Raw genomic sequence first — 23,976 nt, 5'->3', positions numbered from 1 at the left:
GCCAAGAGAGCACATCATCACTTCTGTGATATTCTGGTCAAAGGTGCATAAGCTGAATCTAATCACGAGGAAATATCAGACAAGTCCGAATTAAGGGATGTTCTACACAAGAACAAAAATAACATGTGATCTTCTAAAGTGTCAAGCTCATGGAAGTCTGAGAAACTATTCCATACTGAAGGAGCCTAACATGCTGTAATGACTAAACGCATTGTGTGATCCTAGATTAGATAATTTTGCTATAAAGGACATTGTTGGGGCAATTGATGAAATGTGAATGGAATATGTGGATTAGATGGTAGTAATGTACAAATATTAATCTCCTGATGTTGGTTGTTATAAAATGATTGTGTAGAAAATATCCATATTTGTAATAATATACACTGAAGTATCCAGTGGTGATGGGACATCATGATAGTCTCAGAGTTCAGGGAAGGAAAATCCTTTGTTACTTCACTTGTGACTTTTATGTAAGTTTGAAAATAATTGTTTCAAACATTTAAGGGGGGGATTGTAGAGTTACCTTCCTGTGTAATTATGAAATTAGCTTCTACTAAGACTTTTGTACTGGTTAGGATAGACTTGATACTTCAGATAACCCCTGAAATCTCAGTGTCTTAGTGCAAAAAAGATTTCTCACTCAAGTGATGTCCAGCAGAGGTCAGGCAGTCCTTCATCTTGTAGCTACATATATGGAACAGGTGGCACCCATAATTCATGGCTAGAGATCACTGTGGAAGAGGAAGGAGAGAATCACCTGGAATATTTTTATGGGCAATGCCAGGAAGTGGTGCACATAATTTTTGTCCTCACTCCATTGGCCAGAATTCAATCATATGGCTCCGATCCATATTGGAGGATGTGAACATAATCTCGTGTGCCTATAAAGAGAAAACAGTGTGTTGACCATATAGGAGTGTTTCTGTGATACTCTTAAAACATCACTTCGATAAACTTTCTCTCATGTGGTGGAGACTAATGAATTTAAGGGCCTGAACATTGATTAAAGTTCTCACCACATTTTATTTATTTTATGAATACACTCTCTGATAACTTGTATGACCTGACATTAGAAAAAGAACATTAGGTTATTTTTCTAATACGGTCTGTTTAATAAATCTGAAGACACACCCCAGTTACAATTTTCTTCCCGTGTAGAAGGTATGGTAGCAGTTTGAGCACTGACGATAGCCGTGGCTACAACCATCACATTTATGGATTTTGTTCTGCATAGATGGTTAATGACTGGGGAGACCAGAGGTATCTCTGGAATCCTTGACATGCATGATACCAATAGAGTCCATCAACAGTGTAGGAAAACTGATGTCTTCCAAGAGTGGAGTGCTAACTGTAGCCCTTCCTGTAGCACGACCTTCATGGATTGGACATAAATAAGGGTGCATGCTGTTTACTAATACTTGAGGTGCAAATGAGGCCCCTACAACACTGTGCTATATTGTCTGTTGGTCACATGGCATCTTCACTTCTTTTTACGACTGGATCTGTTAAGGGCTCCTGTATTAAAAGAAAAGACAGGAACAGCATAGCTCAGAATCCCCTTCCCCAGATGTTTCTTGGTTATAGTTGGCCATTGAAAAGGCACTCACATGAGACTTAGGAAGCATAGGAAGAAAAGGCATTATTCTCCGGAGGCAATTGCAGGAGGAATCGTGGACAGGCATGAGCTTCCAAGCATCCAAGTGAGCTTCTTAAGAATTATCCAGGGAATTCCCTGGTGATTCAGTGGTTAGGAGTCTGTGCTTTCACTGTTGAGGGCCCGGGGTCAATCCCTGGTCGGGGAGCTAATATCCCACAAGCCTTGCGGTCCGGCCAAAAAAAAAAAAAAAAGAATCATTCATATTGATGCTTCTGTGAGTGCAACTGCTGTGTATGCTGAGCCACAGCTGTCATGCCAGCCAGGTGCAAAGGCAGCTTAGCGACTGAGGCTATTCTAGACGACAGCTTAGTTTCTTTTTCAGGCTCATTTGCTTTTGCCTTTTTGTTGAATGATTCCAATCATAAATAAAGCTTTTAATACTTAAAAAAATATATCACCCATATTGGTACCATAGACTGAGATAGCTTACGGGGCTCTCCGCATCTTCAGCAGCTTCAGAGAAATCCCTTGAGTATCACTCATGTTGCTGCTGTAGACTGAGATCCTTGAGATTGGCAGCAGCTTCTAAGAAAGTTCTTGAGAACCCAGTTTGGCGCTGCAGGCTGGTGTTGGCTTCCCTGATCAACGTTCCCTTAGCTCTTCCAAACGTGTGCGTGCCTCTTATTGCCTGTATTAAAAGCATTCATGCCTGCAGAAACTAACACAACATTGTAAGTCCACTATACTCCAATAAGAATTATTACTCCATGGGAATTCCCTGGTGGTCCAGTGGTTAGGGTTCCGTGCTTCCACTGCTGGGGGCACGAGTTTGATCCCTGGTTGGGGAACTAAGATCTAGCATGCCATGCGGCAGGGCAAAAAAAAAAAAAAAAAAATTACTCCCCGCCCCCCCTCCCCCCCGCAAAAAAAAAAGCATTCATGCCTAGAATATACAGAGTGGCATCTGGTTCTCTATTGAACCCTGACAGGCCAAGTACTGACCATATGTATAGAATTTCTGTCCTGTGCAGACTCTGATGAGTAAGAAGGTCTGAACTATTATTCAAAAAAATAAACTCTTCACATGTATATGGTTTTCTTTTCCTCATGCACCTCTGATTAATAAGATGAGTTTCACATGAAGTCCTTAATATCTTTTTCTTATATATGGAAGCTTCTCTCCCATGTGGGTTCTGAGATGGACACGAAGATGTGAACTCCAAATAAGCCCTTACTCCACTCATCCCATTCATGGCTGTTTTCATTCTTATCACGTTCATTATATTTACAGGATTCATCCCCTGAGAGAACACTCAGATGAGTGTGAAAACTCAGTTATATGCAAAATCCTTTCCACACACATAGCACTTGTAGGGCTTCTCCTTATGGACTCCAGTGAATATGAAGGTATTTGCTCTCTCTGAAGCTCTTTCCACTGCTATTCACAGTAAGTCCTCCCTCCTGAGTGAAAACTAAGTGGACTTGAGGAATATCGCTTGAACTGAACTTGAAGAAACACTTTCCAGTCTCACGGCATTTTAGGATTTCTCTCCAATGTTCACCCTCTAGTGGACACGATGGGAGTTCCTGTCAAATCCCTCTCCACATTCCTCACTTGTTTAGAATTTCTTTCCTATACCGCTGAAACACAAATAAGTGACCTAAAGTCAAATCTCTTACCATGCACACTATACCTGTAAAACTATTATTCCCATGTGAACTCAATGATGGCTGTAAGAGATGACTCCCTTCTAAAGCCCTTACCACATTTATACTGTTTTCTCCCTGAGAGAACAAATTGATGTCTGGGAATATATGAGCTAATCAAAATCATACCAACTATATTCTCTGATCATAATGGAATCAAACTAGAAATTAAACTAAGAAGCAAAACAGAAAACTCTCCAAACATTTGGAAATGGAATGAAAATAAAAATACAACATATTAAAATCTAGGGGTGCTGAAAGGGAAATTCATGCCACTGAATGTTTACCTTAGTAAAGAGGAAAGGTCTCAAAACAATAGTCAAAATCCCACTCAGATAACTAGGAAAAGAGAAAAATAAATCAAAAGTAAGCACAAGAAAGGAAATAATAAAGAACAGAAATAAGTACAATTAAAAACATAAAAATAAAGGAAAATCTATGAAACAGAAAGCCGATTCTTTGAAAAGATCCATAAAATTGATAAGCTTCTAGCAAGACAAAGACATTACCAATATCAAGGATAAAATTGGGGACATAATTACAGATGTTGCAGCCAATAAAAACTTAATAAAGGACTTCTATGAACAACTCTATCCAGGTAAATTCAACAACTTAAGAGAAATAGACCAATTCTTTGAAAACCAAACTACCCAAATTCACCCAATATGAAATAATCTCAATAGTCCTATAACTACTGAAGAAATGTAATCCATAATTTTAAAACTTCCAAAAAAAGAAATCTCTAAGTCCAGATAGTTTCACTGGAGAATTCTACTAAACATTTGAAGAAGCATCAGCACCAATTATACACAATCTCTTCCAGAAAATAGAAGCCAATATTATCCTGATACCAAAATTAGAGACAGTACAAAAGAAAGGAAGAAAGAAAGAATGAAAGGAAGAAAGGAAGAAAGAAAGAAGTTTATTTAGTCTGTAGTTAAGTGAAAACTTGAAGCAATCATAGAAATGTGACTGTTAATTATGTTAGGTGTGATAATAGCTTTCTGATCTTGTAAAAAATAGTCTATATTTAAGAGATGCCTATAGGTGTAAGAGATGCCATCAGGGATTTGCTTTAAATTATTTCAGCATGTAAGATAAAAAGGAAAAAGGGATAGATTAAGCAAATGTGGCAAAATCTTGACCATTGTTAAATTTGGGTGATGAATATATGGGGTCCATTGTATTTTCTCTTTTTGACTATTCTGGACGTTTTTCATAATTAAGAATTAAAATCTTGAATTTTTGAAGCCTGAATTTTACCAATACTGCCACTTGTATGAACTAGGGCAATGGTTTAACCCTTCCTCATGTTACAATGGGAATAATATCACTTACCTCACTGAGGCTTCAACATAGTAGGAATGGTGATCTTGAAGAATCCCTCAACGGATGTTAAGCTCTCTTTGTAAGAGTCACATCCCTTCTGAGAACGGATAAGATGTTTAACCAAGAAAGGAAATACTACTTTCTGGAATTTACTGAACTATCCCCCTTCTGGAAAAGGAGAAGGCAAATATGACAGACAGCCCATAATACTAGGTCAGTGGGGATGAATGGAAAGCTGAATTCCCACTCCCCACCTCCCCACCTCACTCCCACCACCCACAGAGGTGAGGCAGTCCTAGGCAGTGCTCTAATGCCCCCTACTAGGCTGAACGGGGACAGCTGAACTTTCAGCAGCAAGGAGGTAGAGGCAGTTGGCCCTCTGCCACCCCCCCACCAGCGCCCCCACTCCCACACACACAGTGTCAAAAGGGCCCAGAAGGAAGGTGAACTTCCATTCCCATTTGGACCTGTGTACTACACCTAAACAGGTGACTTCCTGACAAAAAAGATCAAATGGGATCCAAAGTCTTGCAACATTGTACCCCAAATATCCAGGATACAATAAAAAAAAAATCACCCATCATACCAAGAACCAGAACAATCAGAACTTGAATGAGAAAAAAACAATCAACAGACATCAATACCAAGACAATTTAGATGTTGGGATTATCTGAAAAGGATTTTGAAGTAATTACATAATCCTCCTTTTTGTCTCAGCTAGTTTGAGTTGGGTTTTCTATTTCTTACAACTGAGAACATCCTAACGGTTATAAACATCCATGAGCTCCGGTAGCCCACCCCAGTGTATGGTGTTGGCCCTGGATTTCTGATGGTAATATGAAACTTGAGATACCATAGAACTTAAGCAACGAGTGTCCTGGAAGGTAAGGTCCAGAAGAAAAAAAAAATGTGAACAACTAGGTCCTACAGTATAGCACAGGGAACTCTACTCAATATTCTGTAATAACCTATAAAGGAAAAGAATCTGAAAAAGTATATATATATATATACATATTATATATATATGAATTACTTTGTTGTGCAGTTGAAACTAACACAACATTGCAAATTAGCTATACTCAAAAAAAAACAACAAAGCAAAACAGCTGTGGGAAACTGTCCACTACCTCCAGTAAATATACACCTGAGTAAACGGTTCAAACAAGCAAACTTGAAAAATACAGAAGCATCTGAGAAGCATGGGGTGCTGTCCAAAACGCTCTGTGCCTTAACAGCTTAGTACAACATCCAAAATGCATATTATAATATGTTCTCCCTTCTTTGTAGACCCCTTGACAGGAAGCTTTATGGAATGAAAACCAAGTTTTTCTTTTTCCATTCAGTCTTTTTCTGTCACCAAAGACCCAACAAAAGAAAAATAGTGAAACTTACACTATACACAACTGATGGTACACTGTCCAGAGAAAGTCTTAAATGATGCGATAAAAAATCGAGCCCTTTACTGCTTGAAAAGTGGAGCTGAGCAGGATAGGAGCCAATGGCAAAAATCTAACACTCAAATTGTAGACTGCATGATTTAACATATTTTTATTAAATTATCATTTCCTTGAATTAATTTTTAAGGCTTCTTCCAAGAATCCTTTTCCTAGTACAATTTATCGTGACTACTTGGGATTGAGCTCACTAACATTTTCAAATGTTTGTCCTATTCCTCTCCTTCAAGTGAGACAAAGTCCAGGGCACCTGCTCTGTTTGGCACTGGTTCCAGGTCACGGTCATACAAGCAGTAAACAGACCTCCTGCCCCCATGGAGCTTACATTCTAGTGGACATGGATTTTGTCATGTCCATCATTATACTTTTCCTGAAGTCCTGACGGTACTTCTCATTTTTAAAGCTTCTCCCCCATGTAGATTCTACTGAATGTAAAGGTTCTGACTGAAACCTACTGCACCATCCTTACAAGGTTTCTCTGCTGTGCATTCTCTTGAGAATTGTGACATTTTGGGCTCTTCTGGACACACTGGCCATACTCATACAACAAATAGGTCTCCTCCAATGGAATTCGGATGACTGTAAAAAAAAGCAGCTCCCTCCTGAATGCTTAAAATACAACATTTTATAAATAGCCCCTGTTGTGGGCGTTTTCTGATGAAAATGAGAAGTCTAAATTCTGAAGAACACTTTTATCACACTCTGCGTGTACTGGATTGATCACCACTATGGACTCTCTGATGAACCTGAAGACATGAACTCTTGCTAAAGCCCTTACCACAGTCAAAACATTTGTAGGGTTTCTCTCCTGTATGGACCCTTTGATGGGCTTGAAGATGGGAGGTCTGACTGAAGCTCTTCCCACACATGCCACACTTATAGGGTTTCTCTCCCGTGTGGATCCTCTGATGAACGTGAAGGTACGAGTTCCAGATGAAGCCTTTCCCACATTCTTCACACTTGTAGGGTTTCTCCCCTGTATGGACTCTCTGATGGGCTTGAAGATGGGAGCTCCAACTGAAACCCTTCCCACACACATCGCACGTGTAGGGTTTCTCTCCAGTGTGGACCCGCTGGTGGTCTTGAAGATGTGAGCTCTGACTGAAGCCTTTCCCACATATGTCACATCTGTAGGGCTTCTCTCCTGTGTGGACTCTCTGATGGGCCTGAAGATGGGAAATCTGACTGAAATCCTTCCCACATGTGTCACATCTGTAGGGTTTCTCTCCTGTGTGGACTCTCTGATGGGCCTGAAGATGGGAATTCCGGCTGAAGCTCTTATTACACACATCACATTGGTAGGGCTTCTCGCCGGTGTGGATTCTCTGATGGGCTTGAAGGTTGGAGGCCTTACTGAAGTCTTTCCCACATACGTCGCATTTATATGGTTTTCCTCCAGTGTGAACTCTCTGAAGAGGACCAGAGCTCTGACTGAATATCCTGTCATATGCCTTCCATTTGGACGTTTTGTCTTGAGGGTAGGCTGTCTGATGGGCTTGAATTTGTGATGTCTCATTGAAGCCTTTACCACACAGCTCACATTTCCAGGATTTCTCGCCAGTGTTTTCTACACAGTGACTGTTGAGGTCTAAGATATGACTGGAGCCCTTCCCACACCTGCCACCCCTACACAGATTCTCCCCCGGGTGAATGGGCTCATGAGTGGGAAGGGAGGAGTTCTGATTGAAGCTCTCAGCAGCACACACCCCAGATCTGTAGGGTTTCTCCCCTGGGTTGACTCTCTGATGGGTCTCCGGATGTGAGCTCTGACCCAAGTCCACCCCACACTCATCATTCCCACTGCGTTTCCCTCCTCTGTGAACACTGTAATGAATGTGAAACACTGAGTTATACGTGCTGCCCTTCCCACACTCACTACACACGTGGGGCTTCTCTCCTACACGCAACTGCTGATGAAGTTCAACATCATAGCCAAGGCTGACACCTTTTCCAGTCTCATCAGAGGTCTGCTCTCCTGAGTGGATGATACTATGCTGGGATGTGTTCTTCACAAAGTCTTTTCCATGATTATTGTGGCCACAAGCCTTCTCACTTTTGTGTACTTCCTGATTGCCATGGTGATGAGAGATCCTTCTCATGACACAGTGATCACACTGACACAGTTTATCTTTTATGTCAATTTGCTGACACCTACTCTGATAATTCTGTGACTCTCTCAGATACATTTTTCTCCAGAAATCCCAGGATGTCTGAGTTGGAGACACTTGATTTTTGATACTTGTGGAACTCTCTCCTTGAAGCTTTCCTACATAGTTCTCATCTTCTGGAAGCTGAGTAGATTCTCCTGACCATGCCTCACAGGAGGAATCATCTTGTTTTGGCAACTTCTTGCCTTGCAGATTTATTATTGAGTCCTGAGTTCTGGTTAATTTACTTGTAAACTGTTCCCATATCTGCCAGCACATAAGGCCTTCATGTAAAAGCTGTCTTAATCCTGCTTCTTGAAGAGTCTCTATCTCATTTTGGTTCCCGTGTCCTGGAAGGATAAAGAGAATTCAGAGATGAAAGTGAGGACAAGTTCAGGGACAAAAAAATATTTCACAGGTCGACTGTGCTGGGAGACCCTATTCAACCAGTGGAGAGTTCAGCTGGACTCTGTCTTTGTTTTTTCATGCTTATGGAAACAGAGCTGATAAGTAGTAGCCTCCTATTCACTACGTGTTAATGAGACTCATTTAGAACTAATGTACCGAGACTTATGTATGAGGTCAAAATTAGAAATACAGTGCTACCGAGCAGGGGACTTGCTCAGCAAAAGTGAAAAGAAAAGATTTGCAAAGGGAAACATCTCCTCTGTCCTGATAATGAACCCATGAGATGATAACTTTATTTCCTTAATTCAGCCATTATATGCACGTGTTAATACATAAGCTAGATTTGAGAGAATTCCTCTTTATTTCAATGATGTCCTAATATATAATATTCAACTAGTGAACATTATAACTGGGAATAAAAACTAGAAAACTCATTCCCTTAACTGACACATCCTATGGGAGTAAAAAATCCTATGATAATTATTGCCACTTAATTTGGCTGAATTTTCTGATAAGCCTGAATGGCTAATATTATCTTCCAGGTTTTGTAGATATGAATCTGCAAATACCAAAAGTTGCTGTGGTAGCCAGCATCCAAGACAATCTCCAGGAGGTATCCACACCCTATTGAAGTCCCCTCCACAACCTTTCAGGATTGGCCTGCAAAGCCAACAGGATATGGCAGACGTGATGGTATGTCACTTCCAAGGTTATGTCATAAAAGACACTTTGATTTCTGCCTTCTACTCCCTTGGGTGTAACTAGCTTGGGGAAACCAGCTGCCACGTTTTGAGGACATTCAGGCAGCCCTAGGGAGAGACCTGTTTGGCAAAGAACTGAGGCCTCCTGCCAACAGCCAGGGAAGAACTAAGGCCTCCTGTCAACAACCCTGTGAATGAGCCCATCTTGGAAGCACATCCCTTGAGGCCCATCAAGCCTTCAGAGGATTGCAGCTCATGCAGACTCCTTGAGATCTTATGAGATCATGAGCCAGAACTACCCTGCTAAGCTGCCCCCAGATTCCTGACTCACAGAAACTATAATGCCTGTAGCTCTAAACTGCAAAGTTTAAGAACAATTTGTTATACAGCAATTGATGGCTAATACAAGTACCATAGAAGTTAAAATTAGATTAGGCATTCATCAGAAGATTAACAGTGTTCTGAAATAATCCTTTCATCATACTGATATATTCTCCACTCATGAGCTGTCTGCAGGAGGAGTGGGCAGTGAGATCCACTTAGCACCATTCTCTGTGATCTGCAAGGACTCAGACCTGCATGGTTCTCACCTGAACACCCAGCTCCTTGGGCTTCTGGCTCCATCACCCAAAGCTTCTTTTTTCTCCCCAGCTGTAGTATCATATCTAATTTGAAAGGTAGATATCCTGTGAAAAAGAAATGGCACATGTGTAAGGTGAGTACACTAAAGGCAAAATTTTTAGTTCCAATTCTCCAATCTTCATGCACTGTAAGTAGTATTTTTCCAAATTCTGATCATGACCTGTTGTAATAAATACCTCTTATGCTGTGATCTGGTAGACAAATACACAGATGTACATCACCAAATCGAGGAATCGAATGACTCGATCCTAACCACTATCTACTTTTATCACATCTCCTTTCCTGTCTTTAACTCACAATTTCTGTTGCACTATATGCAGTTCCTGACAAGAAGCTATGCTATTCCGTCCTATTTCATTAAATGCAATAATGACGCAATTTGCTAATTGACTTTAAAACCCCACCAAGATGTCGCAACTACAATTTGAGAAAATAGACAAGGTACAGATGAGATGTCCCACTGGGATGAGGAAATTCAGGGCCCCAGATTCAGGGAAGCATTTCAAGAGCCCCAAGTCTTAAACGTTTGAAACCAAGACACTTCTGAGGGTTGACACTGAGTCACAGGGTGCCTGTCCTCACCCACTGAGACCAGGTTCCGGAAGTTCTCCAGCATCACGTCTTGGTACAGCTTCCTCTGAGTGGAGTCCAGCAGCCCCAGCTCCTCCTTGGTGAAGGTCACAGCCACGTCCTTGAAGGACACTGGCTCCTACGACATCAAGCACACACACAGCCTCAATTTTATGATCAGTGGCCACTGGGAGAGGGACGGCACTTAGTGGGTGGAGAGGGTGGGTGGGAAGTTGTTCTAGATCCTGGGGACCTTGAGTCTACCTTATGTAGTTTCCTCCTCTTCTCCAGTCCGCATGTCAATGCCACATGCTAAATACTGAAATATATTTATGATCATTGACTTTTTTTTTTTTTGGCCATGCCTCGTGGCACGCAGGATGTAGGATCTTAGTTCCCTGACCAGGGATGGAACCTGTGCCCCCTGCAGTGGAAGTGCAGAATCCTAACCACTGGACCGCTGGGGAATTCCCTTATGATAGTTGCTTTAAAATCCTGATCAGATGGATGAAACTTGAAGACATTATGCTAAGTGAAGCCAGACAGTCACAAAAGGATTATGTGTATGATTCCACTTATATGAGATACCCAGAGTAGTCACATATATAGAGACAGGAAGTAAAGTGATGTTTGCAAAAGACTGGGGGGTGTGGGGGATAGGGAACTACTGTTTTAATGGGTATGAAATTCCACTTTGAGAAGATGAAAAAAGTTCTGGAGATGTGTGGTGGTGATGGTTGCACAACAGTGTGAATATACTTAATACCACTGAATTGTACACTTAAAAATAGTTTGAATGGTAAATTTTATGTTATGTATATATATATTTTGAAATTATTTTATTTTTGGCTGCACTGGGTCTTAGTTGTGGCACATGGGATCTTTAGTTGCGGCATGCAGGCTCTTACTTGCGGCATGCAGGTAGGATCTGCTTCCCCAACCAGGGATTGAACCCAGGACCCCTGCATTGGGAGCATGGAGTCTTACTCACTGGACCGCCAGGGAAGCCCCTGTTATGTATATTTTACCACAATAAAAGATGTCCATCAAGAGGTGAATGAATAACCAAATTGTGGTATATCCATGCAATGAAATACTATGCAGCAATAAAAAGGAACAAACTATTGACCTGTATTCAAAAACATTCTGATGAACAAATGAAGCCAGACACAAGAAGAGCATATACTGTATAATTCCATTAATGTGAAACTCAAGAAACGATGAATCTGATCTGGAGTGACATAAAGTAAATCAGTTATTGCCTACAGCCAGGGATGTGGGATTGGGATTAACTGGGGCACCAGGTAACCTTTTTGGTGATGGAAATGATCTACGTCTAGATTGTGGCAGTGGTCATGTGCGTATGTATATTTGTCAAAATTGATCAAATATATTTTTATATATATATTACATGTAAATTTCACCTCAAAATGATTTTAAAAGACAAAATTAAGAAAACAAATCGACAAATCACAGAATGGAAAAAAATTACAGTACGTATATCTAACAAAGGACTTGAACTCACAAAACATGAAGAACTCCTCAATAATAAAAAGTAGAAGCCACATTTTTAAATGGGCAAATGACTTTAACAAACTTTTCATAAAGGATATGCCAATTGCAAAAACCCATGAAAAAGTATTCAACATCACGCATCATGAGGGAAATACAAATTACAGTCACGGTGAGAAGTCATTTCATTAGAATGGCTAAAATAAAAAAGATCTACAACACCGAATGGCGGCAAAGAGGTAGAACAAACTGGAACTTTCATGCACCACTGATAAGTTGTTAAATGGTACAAGCACTGTGGAAAACAGTTTATATTCATCTACCACTTCTAGATGTTTACCCAAGAGATATGAAAACATATGTCCTCAAGACCTGCGCAGAATGCTCATGGGAGCTTTATGCATTAACAATTAAAATCTGCAAACAACTCAAAGGTCCTTCAAAAGGATAAGCAAACTGATATATTCATAAAATGGAATATAATAAAAAAGGAATGAATTACTGACACCTGCAACAGCACAGATGAATCTCAAAAACTTTATGCGGGGTGAAAGAAGCCAGACACAAGAGTACATACACTATGATTTCACTGATTATATTTAATTTGAAAACAAGTAAATCTAGTGATATGATGACAGATCAGAACAGTAGATGCCTCCCGGGGGTAAGAAACTGTCTTGAAAGAGACATGAGAGAACTTTTTGGGGTAATGTAGGTAATGTAAATGTTCTATTTCTTGTTTTGTGTAGTGGGTTAATGCAATTATACAACTTGCAAAATGGGGTATACAACTGTCATTGATCTATAATTTTTGTAAGTAAATTATATTCCATTTTTTAAAGCCCTATGCAAAAGTGTTATGAATCAAAGCAAAACTTAGTCAGAGGTACAGCAGTCTGTATGCTTAACTGTAGCGTCTGAAATGTTAGACAAAAAATAGAAAGCCTTCTCAGACAATACACAGAAGAATGCTGAGTCATAAAAACTCAAGTGTTAACATTAAGTGAAAAAATAAAATTGAAAATTACACATATACTGTGATCATAATTATATTAAGTATAACTGATTCACAAGCAGTGTAGTAGTTTGGGTTTTCAAAATTTCTTGATATCTATGGATTTCTGTACTCTTATTTTTGAAACGAAAATGATAAAATAAAACCAAAAATAAAAACTAAAACCAATAAAAAAGCAAGTACCTGGGAATTCCCTGGTGGTCCAGTGGTTAGAACTCAGCATTTTTACTGCAGTGGGCTCGGGTTTTATCCTTGGTCAGGGAACTAAGACCTCGCAAGCCACGCATGACACAGCCAAAAAAAAAAAAAAGGCAAGTACCTGGCATATAACAAACACATGTTTTCTTCCTTTATCCTTCCCATGGGAGAGAAAAAGTACGTACCTAATCTTTGAGAAAAGAGATGTAATTTTAAGAGATAAAACTCAACTCACCTGGAACTTGATCATTTCCTCCAGCCCCTTGTGGGGAAGGGCAGAGTCCTGGGAAGACACAACTGGCAAAGGAGAAGGAAGCCATGAGACGTAGGTCCAAGCCCAAGTGGTGGCTCTGTGTGAATCACTAGCCCCCCAGCCAGAGGCTCCTGTGCAGTGAACAATCTGCTCAAGTCTAAGCAGTGAGGCTCACACAAGAGTCCCTTGTGGTGGCTCCCAGGGTTCAGGGTCATCATTCTCGCCCTGGGTATCAGGGGAAATGAAAGGCAGTGGAATGTACCGGTATGAGAGTGCACTCTGGGGGCAACAGGTCTGGGGTCAATCCGGGTACTGCTACTGTGACATAATATACTGGTTTCGCCCCCAGCTCCTGACACAGGGCTCCTGAAATCCTCGTAATTTCCTGGTTGCTAGGAGTGTCTTTTGTTCTAATGAGGTAACTCTTGGGGGGGGCTCCTGGATGGGGACTGGTCAGCAGAAAGGTCAAAGCTTGATTAGATGGCTTGGAATGTTCAGCCGCACCCCCTAGTGAGGAAGCCTCCATAAAATCCCAATAGTATGGGGTTCGCCTTATGTCATATCCTTTAACAAACTAGCAAATGTTAAGCGTTTCTTTGAGTTCTGTGAGCCGCACCAGCAAATAAGTGACTCCGAAGTGGAAGAGTCTTGCAAACCTCTGATTTGCAGCCAAGTCAGACAGAAGTTGTGGGTAACCTGGGGGCCTTCTACTTGCAAACGGCATCTGAAGTGGGGGAGGGCGATCTCGTGGGACTGAGCCCTTAACCTGTGGGATCTGAAGCTATCTCCAGGAAAAGAGTGTCTGAACTGAGCTAAGTTGTAGGGCACCCAGCTGGTAAAGTAGAATTAATTGCTCGGCGTGGGGAAAAACCCACCCACATCTGGTGTCAGAAACGTTGTGAAGGTGCTAGGAGTGTGAGAATAGAGAGGAACACAGGAGGAAGACTGAATTGTTCTTACGGAGCTACTAACGCTGCTTAAGTTAATTAACCTCCCTCTGCCTCAAATCTATCACCTGCAAAATGAGAACAGTGCTTCCTTACAGGATTGCTCAACTGTGCAAGTCAAACGTGTGAATAGATGGAAACTTATAACTGATTCCACTTCAGAAAAGCAGGTAAATATTATACATCACAAAACTGCTCTTGCAGTGGCTTCTCTTGTTGCGGAGCACGGGCTCTAGGCACGTGGGCTTCAGTAGTTGTGGCATGCGGGCTCAGTAGTTGTGGCTCGCTGGCTCAGTAGTTGTGGTGCATGGGCTTAGTTGCTCCGCGGCATGTGGGCTTTTCCTGGACCAGGGCTTGAACCCGTGTCCCCTGCATTGGCAGGCGGATTCTTAACCACTGTGCCACCAGGGAAGCACCAAGGAGTCTTTTTTAACATCCATATTTCACCTTTATCTCTGACAAGTCCATAGTTCTGATTGGCTATATTACTTAATAATTTCTGGCCCTGTAATGATGATTCATTGATACCAGTATCTGGTTTTGTAAAAGGTATAAATACTTGTGAATTTTCTTCAAGCAGCCAGAAAAGTCTCAATGGCACATCCCCCTCAGCCATGCTGACTGTAGTAAAGAAAAACTTTTTTTTTTTTTTTTTTTTTTTTTTTTTTTTGCTGTACGCGGGCCTCTCACTGTTGTGGCCTCTCCCGTTGCGGAGCACAGGCTCCGTACGCGCAGGTCCAGCGGCTATGGCTCAGGGGCCCAGCCGCTTCGCGGCATGTGGGATCTTCCCGGACCGGGGCACGAACCCATGTCCCCTGCATCGGCAGGCAGACTCTCAACCACTGCGCCACCAGGGAAGCCCAGAAAAACTGTTTTAAAATATGACTGCTAGTTTTTTTTTCATTTTAAACAAAAGTCCGACAGAATGTCTCAATGAACAATACTGTAGTGGCCATAACAGATCCTGACTTATAAGGGTGCTTTGGGGATTAACTGAGCAAGTCCAATAGCCCCGAACAGGCAAGTCCATCCAGACAGAAAGTAAATTAGTGGCTGCCAGGGGCTGAGAGGGCAGCAAGTGAGAAGTGACAGCTCAGGGGCATGGGGTTTCTTTTGGGGATGAGGAAAATGTTCTGGAATTAGCCTGTGGTGTTGGCTGTACAGCCTTGTGAATATACTAAAAACCAGTGGGTTGTAGACTTTAAGGGTGCCTAAAGCATACTTTAGTATACTAAAGGGTGACTCTTATGATATGTGAATTACATCTGAAGATAAAAAATAGGGGGGAAAAAGCCTTGGCTCAGTGCCTGGCACATAATACAAGCTCTCAGTAAGTGATGGTATGATGATTATTGCTCCCATTTAATGGATGAGGAAGCTGAGGATTCATGAGATTAAGTTACTGATAATCACAGAGCTGGTGAGGACTGACTAACCTGAAACCCAACTCTGACTCCGGAGCCCGTGCTCTTAATCCAGTCACTGTGTCTCTAATCACAAACACACAGAAGAGATGGGAGGGGTGTCCTTGGGGAGGAGAGAAAGGGGAGTTGGAGGGTACACACTCTGCTGAAAGTGACCTGCTGAGCGATATGGAGCCAGGGCATCAGGATTCTACCAACTCTTCTGACAGCTCTTTGCGTCTATTTCCACATCCAGACAACAGGGATAAGGAGAATATCGAGCTTATAGGGGTGACAAGAGGTTTCAGTGAATACGTGCGAATAAGCGTTAAACGTATGATAGCGCCTCGTGTTCGTGGGTCCTGCTGCTCTAGGCAGAAGCACTCCCGTAGGGATGAGAGCAATGTATCCGCTCCCCAAAGCTTGGAAGACAGATCATTCATAACCCCCAACTCCCTTGCGCTGGCCCTATATTTGCTGCACTCTCCTGCTCTGCTCTGCTCAGCAACACGGTTTTGCAAGCAGACCTGACATTTCGCCATATTTAGAAGGAGAAAGCAAGTGGGGTCTGGGGTGCCTGCCTCAGCTCTGCTCGCCTCTCACCCTTCAAATCCCAGTCCCCAGAAGTCTTCTATCGCCTGAGGGCGGTTGAGGGGATGGTGAGCGGTGAAGCATCTGTTTTACTTCTGAGATGATTAACACACTTTTTTAATCCCAGCGCCTAGAATATAATGAGTGCTCAAAACACATGGACTCAAAGGATGACCGAAGACACACTTTGTCGGGCAAGGATCAGAGGTTCCTCTGAGCTGTAAAATTCTGAGGCTGTTTCTGATTGGGAGGAGGAGAGGATGAATTGTATCTTCCAATTTTTTCCTCTGGGTTTCTTTTCTTTTTTTTTTTTGGCCATGCCACACGCCTTGCGGGATCTTAGTTCCCCACCAGGGATTGAACCTGTGCCCCGTGCAAGTGGAAGCGTGGAGTCCTAACTACTGGTTTTGCTCAAGCAACACTAAGGTCATTCTTAAAAGTAAAATACTCAAGAACTTCCCTGGTAGTCCAGCGGTTAAGACTCTGCTCTCCCAATGCAGGGGCCCCAGGTTCGATCCCTGGTCAGGGAACTAGATCCCGTGTACCGCAACTAAGACCCGGCACAGCCAAATAAATAAATAAAAAGTAAAATATTGATAAAAGGAATAATTATGGGCTCTGGATAAGGCAATTCCTATTTATTTATTTATTTTAAAACATTCATTCATTCAACATGATCAGGTATTTACTCAAATGTCACTGTCCTCAGAGTTCTTCCCTGGACATGCTTTATATACTTTAAATCCCCTGCCCCACCACTTCCCTTCTTCTCCAGTTCACTGCCCTTTTATATTTAGGGTCATCCCTCTCTATCTTATTAATGTACATCTTATTTTTTTTTTGTCCATGCCTCGCAGCATGTGGGATCTTAGTTCCCCGACCAGGGATCGATCCTGGGCTCCCTGCAGCAGAAGCACAGAGTCTTAACCACTGGACCAACAGGAAGGTCCCTAATGTACATTTTAGTTATTCATCTTGCTTATATCAATCCACATTTTTGCAGTGTAGGCCGCATTGTTTTAGTCTCTTTCTCCAGTGCCTAGAATAGTTCATGGCATGAAGCAGGCACTCAACACAGATTTGTTTAAAAAAAAAAAAAGGTGAATGACTGAGGGGACTTCCCTGGTGATCCAGGGGTTAGAACTCCATGCCTCCATTGCAGGAGGCGCGAGTTCGATCCCTGGTCAGGGAACTAAGGTTCTGTCTGCCACAAGGGGTGGCCAAAAAAAGGTGAATTACTGAATGAATAGTTGATAAAGATACATCCTGTATTATATTAGCTGAGCACTTCATTACTATTCACCAGGATCTTTCATTCATTCATTCAACAAATACTTACTGATTATCTAGCATGTACCAGGCACAGTTCTATATATTAAAGATACAGCAGTGGATAAAATCCCTGCTGTCATGAAGCTGATATTATAGTAGAGGATGGGTAATAAGCCAACCAACAGATAAGTATATAATGTGCTAGCCACTGGTAGACACTGCTAAGAAAAATACGGCAGGGAAAACAGGGATGGAGAGAGATGGGGAGGTGCTATTTTAGGAAGGACGGTTTCAATTCTAGTGCTGTAGTTCCTGGGTGAGTGACGTTGTACAGATCAATTAACCTCTTTGCCTCATTTGTAATAACATGGGGATAATAACAGGGATATTTTGAGGAATGAATGAGTTAATACGTGAAGAGCACTGGAAACTCTGCCTGACTCGTAATAAGCTCCCAATAAACTCCACCAGGTTATTGTTATGACTTTGTGATGAATACAGAAATGGTGCATTACTCCTGGTTTGTTCTAAGTAAATTTGTTTTAGGACATGAAAAGCATTACCAATAACTATATATCAACTTGTAAATACTCTGAAAAGCTGTGGCTTCTAAGTATAGCCAAGAGTGAGTGAGATAAAGGAGAAGTAATACCTATGTGGATCGTTTTTATTGTTTTGTCACTTAATCCATTTTCAGGAATTCAAATAACCATCTCTCAAAGCTGCAGGCCCCTGTAGCCATCTGCCAACTGAACACCTGTACCAGCCACAAACACTTAACTGAATAACTTCTCTCTGTAAACCTTGTCACAGTGCTGGGCACACTAGAAAGAATACAACACAGTCCCCACAACATAGGAATCAAGACCGATTGGAAACCATGAGCAAATTAAATTCCAAATGAGAAACAAAATCCATAACCTTCTTTAACTGCAACTCTTTCAAGGGGGCCCCTAGCTTTCTCACTAGCCACCATTCTCCTAGTTACTATGTGAAAACTTTGGAACTGTTTAATGTCCTCTCTCTCTCTCTTGACCTCTATATATTTACGATAATCTAGTATAAATCCTCTTCACTCAAGGTCTGGATTTTGTATTAAAATACTCAAGCAAAAAAAAAAAAAGGAGGGTGGATTACGTAAGATTGACAAACGGTATACAACAGTTGAAGGTTTGACAAGGGTTGATGGCTATGTGAGAATTCATTATATTATTTTCTGTACGTTTTTGCTAGAAAATGTTCATAATTACAAGTTACCAAATATAAAAGTACTACAAGTACGATAAAATTTTTGAGAAGCATAGAAAAACATATATACAAAGAAATAACTAAAGAGAAATACGTTAACATGTTTACAGTTATCTCTACATTCTGGATAATTATGGATAATTATTGGCTTTCTTCATCTATTTCTCGTATTTTCTATGAAGAGCACAAATTACTTCTATAATCAGAATATGAATGTAACATCATATAAAATTACAAGAAATTAATTAGGACTTCCCTGGTGGCGCAGTGGTTAAGAATCCGCCTGCCAATGCAGGAGACACAGGTTCAAGCCCTGGTCCGGGAAGATCCCACATGTCACGGAGCAACTAGGCCTGTGAGCCACAACTACTGAGCCTGCGCTCTAGAGCCCAAAAGCCACAACTACTGAGCCCATGTGCCACAACTACTGAAGCCCGTGCGCCTAGAGCCTGTGCTCCACAACAAGAGAAGCCACCACAGTGAGAAGCCTGCACACCGCAACGATGAGTAGCCCCTGCTCACTGCAACTAGGGAAAGTCTGCGCACAGCAACAAAGACCCAACACAGCCAAAAATAAATAAATACATAAATAAAGTAAATTAAAAAAATTAATTAAATGAGCACAGCCTTCAGGTCCTCTAAGATCCTAAATTATTACAAAACGACCCTCCCTCCTTCATTCACAGGGGTTATTTACCATGTTAGAACTGAAGGAGAGTGTTACCCAACCGACATGCAGCAAAGCCAGTCTACTGACACCAGGTGGTGGTGAAGGAAAGTATAGCATTTACCGCAGGATGCCAAGCAAGGAGAACAGACAGTTCATGTTCAAAAGACACAAACTCTCTGATAGATTTCAGCGAAGGGTTTTTAAAGACAGTGTGAGGGAGGGGATCACAGGTGTGTGATCAGCTCATGCACAATTCTCTGACTGGCTGATGGTGAGGTAACAGGGTGCTGTTTTGGGAATCTCAATCATCAACCTGGTTCCAACACATCTGGGATCTACCCGCTGGTGGTCAGCATGCAGTTAACTTCCTCCACGTGGTGGGGGGTTTAGTATCTGCAAAACAACTCAAGGATGTGGCTCAGGGTATTATCTCTAGCCCTTGAGGAGGAACTAAAAGTCCTCCTTGACTTTGTTTTACAGCTAAACTATTATTTTTGTCTTGCTTGACTGTTTTCCTTTGTTTCTGCGTTTTCTCGCTTCTCTGACTAAATTTGCTCTTTGGAACTCAGGGAAGGCCTAGGAGACTAAAGCTTTTTTATAAACAAGAGGTGAGGGACACACGGTGGGTAGGGGAGGTCTGTCTCCAAGAAGGCCCCAGAGTGTCCCGCTCAGTTTCAAGAGTATGGCTTAAAGGTCAAGAACACAGGCTGCCTGGGTTCAAATTCCCAGTTCTGTCTCTTCTCTGTTGTTTGACTTTGAGAAAATTACTTAAATTCTTCACCTATCAGTGTTCTCATCTGTAAAACAGATAATAACCACATCTTTGTTATGAAGATTAAGCTAATTAATGCATATAAATGCTGTAAAAGAGTACCTGGCATTCACTATGTTAACAAATTATTATTACTCATTCATCAACATGTCTCATCCAACCTCCCATTTATTCTATAAACATTCGACATTTGCCCAGGAGTAAAAATCTGCTAATGAATGAAGGAAATCTGTTGCCCAACTGAGAGTAGAAATGACACAGCACGATAAATTCTCTCACTTTGGGACAATGTTGCCTGGAGTCATGGGTCATTCCCTCCTCTCTGCAACCTCTTTGAGAAATCAGGGTCGGGAAAGGAAAGATATCATAATCGTGTCTCAGGTCCAGGATCAATCACAGCGGCCATCCCCAGGCACCAGCTGGGGGTGAGACCCACTCCTTCCTTTAAAAAAGGTCGTGGGGGGTTTCCCTGGTGGCGCAGTGGTTGAGAGTCCACCTGCCGATGCAGGGGACACGGGTTCGTGCCCAGGTCCGGGAAGATCCCACATGCCGCGGAGCGGCTGGGCCAGTGAGCCATGGCCGCTGAGCCTGCGCGTCCGGAGCCTGTGCTCCACAACGGGAGAGGCCACAACAGTGAGAGGCCCGCGTGCCGCAAATAAATAAATAAATAAATAAATAAATAAATAAGTAAGTAAAATTAAAAAGGTCGTGGGGTCATTAGGAATCCACGAAAAACCCCTCTTCCCGCAGGGGTCAGAGAAGAGCCAGTGGCTCTGCAGCTGCAGCTCAGAACCCACCGCGGGCTCACAGAGGCTTTCAAGGACTGAGCGATTCTCGAAAGAAATAAAAGACTGAGAACGACCGACCGCCTTTTCGCAGGTGCCAGCGACCGGTTCTAAGCATTTTCACATCACGTAAATCTCACCACATGCCTACTAGGGAGGCACTACTATTAACTCCACTTTGCAGACGAGAAATGGAAAAGTGAAATAACTACGAAGAGTACATGCCTAAGAGACCGCAGAGCGTGCAGAAAGTAGGGGAGGCGAGGGAAACCGAGCGTCCGGAGACTCTCAAACCCGGAGATCGCGACCCCTGCCCGCCTACAACTCGGGTACGCGCGAACAGCCCCAAACACCGAGGTGACGAAAACCGTCGCCCCTGCCCTGCACGGCTTCTATTCCCCAAGGGCGAGGGTGGCACCTGCGGATTCCACGCCCAGGCAGACTCGGAAGGGACTCGGGTTCTAGGCACTGACTCACCTCCCAGCAGGTACTGATGACCGCGGCCTCTCACTCCTGAAGCGGAAGGGCCCGGACTACACGCCGTTCCTGGACCACACTTCCCAGAATCCCTCAGCGGAACAAGGGCTACACCTCTTCCCTTCGAGAGCGGAAGTGGCTCTGACTACCCGGCGCTGCTGGACTACACTCCCCAGAATCCTCGGCAAAAGTAATGCCACAGGCTTCCCTCGTGGCGCAGTGGTTGAGAGTCCGCTTGCTCACGCAGGGAAGACGGGTTCGTGCCCCGGTCCGGGAAGATCCCAAGTGCCGCGGAGCGGCTGGGCCCGTGAGCCATGGCCGCTGAGCCTGCGCGTCTGGAGCCTGTGCTCCGCAACGGGAGAGGCCACAACAGTGAGAGGCCCACATACCGACAAAAAAAAAAAAAAAAAAGTAATGCCACGTTTTTTTTGTTTGCTTTGTTTTGTTTTTAAATATAAGCCGGTTCAGTTCAGTCAGTTTGGAGACGCTATTAGCGCTTGATCTTTTTCTTTTCCTTCCTTCCTTCTCTTCTGGAGGGTTTTTTTTTGTTGTTGTTGTTTTAATTACATTACTAATAAGTACGACTGAAAAGTAAATGTGGCTGTATAGCAAAGAAAGGCGAAGAGAGGATCTCAAACCCGGTTTATTGCCTTCTTTACTCTCCTTGTGTAAACCCCTGACAATGTTTACCTAGCATGAGCTATTCATTCCAAGATGCTAAAGACTCAGGAGAAGGAAAAGTAACCTTTGATCAAGCCACAATATAAATAACGACTTTCCCACTTTTGTTGGTTTTAATTGCTCATTTTGAAATCTGGAGTTTTCCAGCAAACGAAAGAAGATGCATTAGCAAGAAGTGAAGGAATACTGTACTTTGAAAGAGAAAAGTCTAGAATACAGGCATACCTCGGAGATATCTGGTGTTAGATTCCAGACCATTGCAATAAAGCAAATATCGAAATAAACTTGAGTTGTATGAATTTTTTAGTTTCCCACTGCATATAAGTTTACACTATAATGTAATCTAAGTGTGCAATTACATTATGTTAAACAATAATGTATACAACTTAACATAAAAATAATGCTGTTGGAAAAATGGCACCAGTAGACTTGCTTGACACAGGTTTGCCACAAACCTTCAATTTGTAAAGTTACCATAACAAATAAAATCGCCATAAACACAATAGGAAAATAAGTAAATACAATAGAATGTTTTATTTTTCTTCAGGATGGTCTAAATCAATGAGCCACAATTATTCAAAACGTAGGTGCGTAAAGTGGGGTATCCTGCTCAGATAACGGTAACAAATTCAACTTTTTTCAGCCTTATGAGGTATAATTGACAAGTAAAATTGTAATATATTTAAAGTATATGTGATGAATTGATACACATTGTGAAAGGACTCCCACAAGTGAATTAACACATTCATCACTTCACATAGCTAACTCTTTTGGAGGGAGAGGAGTGAGAACCTTTAATATCTACTCTCTTAGCAAATTTAAACTATACAATACTGCATCATCAACTGTAGTCACCATAGATTAGATCCTCAGACCTTGTTCATCTTAAAGCTGAAAGTTTGTACCCTTTTCATAACCAACCTCCCCCCATTCCCCAGGCAACAACCACCACCACACTACGTTTCTAAGTTTGACCTTTTTTCCCCCTTAGATTCCACATATAACTAATACCATGCATTATTTTTCTTTCTCTTATTTCATTTAGCATATGCCCTACAGTTTTATTCATGTTGTTACAAATATTTCTCCATATGTATTTCCTGTGTACCAGTGGTTAGAATTAGAGGTTCAATTTGATTCAGGTTTATTTTGTTTTGGAAAGCATACTTCATGGGTGGTTCTGTTTGTATCTCCTATTACCCTAACTGGAAGCTGCCAAGACACCTAAAAAGAGATCAAGATGAGAAAATGTTTTCTACCAAATATCAAGACTCGTTGCAAAGCTATGGTAACTGAAGCAGTGTGGTATTGGTAAAATTACTGAAAAGTAGACCAATCAAAGGGAATTGAGAGTCAAGACATCCATCTAATCATATACAGATTACTGATTTTCTTCAAAAGTGGCACTGCATAGTAGTGGGGAATAAGGGAAATGTTCAGTAATTGGTATAGGAACAACTGGATATTCATATGGTGAATAATCAAATTATGTGAAAGGCAAACATAGACCTTTCTTTGAAGATTTGTTAATAAATTGATTTTAATCCTGTCACCTACCAAAAAAATAAAGAAAAAGGAAAGAGAGAGGGAAGGAGGA

The 23,976-nt window shown here is 41.9% G+C and overlaps 1 protein-coding gene and 1 non-coding gene across 2 annotated transcripts; one reads left to right on the top strand and one right to left on the bottom strand.

Annotated features, from left to right (window-relative positions):
• Positions 1–5,966: 5,966 nt before the first annotated feature.
• Positions 5,967–21,767, bottom strand: ZNF233 (zinc finger protein 233). Its single transcript, XM_019932965.3, is given in 6 exon segments — positions 5,967–6,842; positions 6,845–8,584; positions 9,934–10,029; positions 10,568–10,694; positions 13,516–13,577; positions 21,699–21,767. Coding segments are annotated over 5 exon segments (2,007 nt in total). The 5' UTR covers positions 13,531–13,577; positions 21,699–21,767; the 3' UTR covers positions 5,967–6,813.
• TRNAG-CCC (transfer RNA glycine (anticodon CCC)) lies at positions 16,932–17,004 on the top strand. Its single transcript has one exon. It is a non-coding gene; the product is annotated as a tRNA-Gly (tRNA).
• Positions 21,768–23,976: the final 2,209 nt, after the last annotated feature.

This window comes from Tursiops truncatus, chromosome 19 (assembly GCF_011762595.2).
Source record: "Tursiops truncatus isolate mTurTru1 chromosome 19, mTurTru1.mat.Y, whole genome shotgun sequence".
In the NCBI taxonomy this organism is placed as follows: Eukaryota; Metazoa; Chordata; class Mammalia; order Artiodactyla; family Delphinidae; genus Tursiops; species Tursiops truncatus.
Note: the sequence above shows the minus strand (reverse complement) of the source record. Positions and strands in the feature narration are given on the sequence as shown.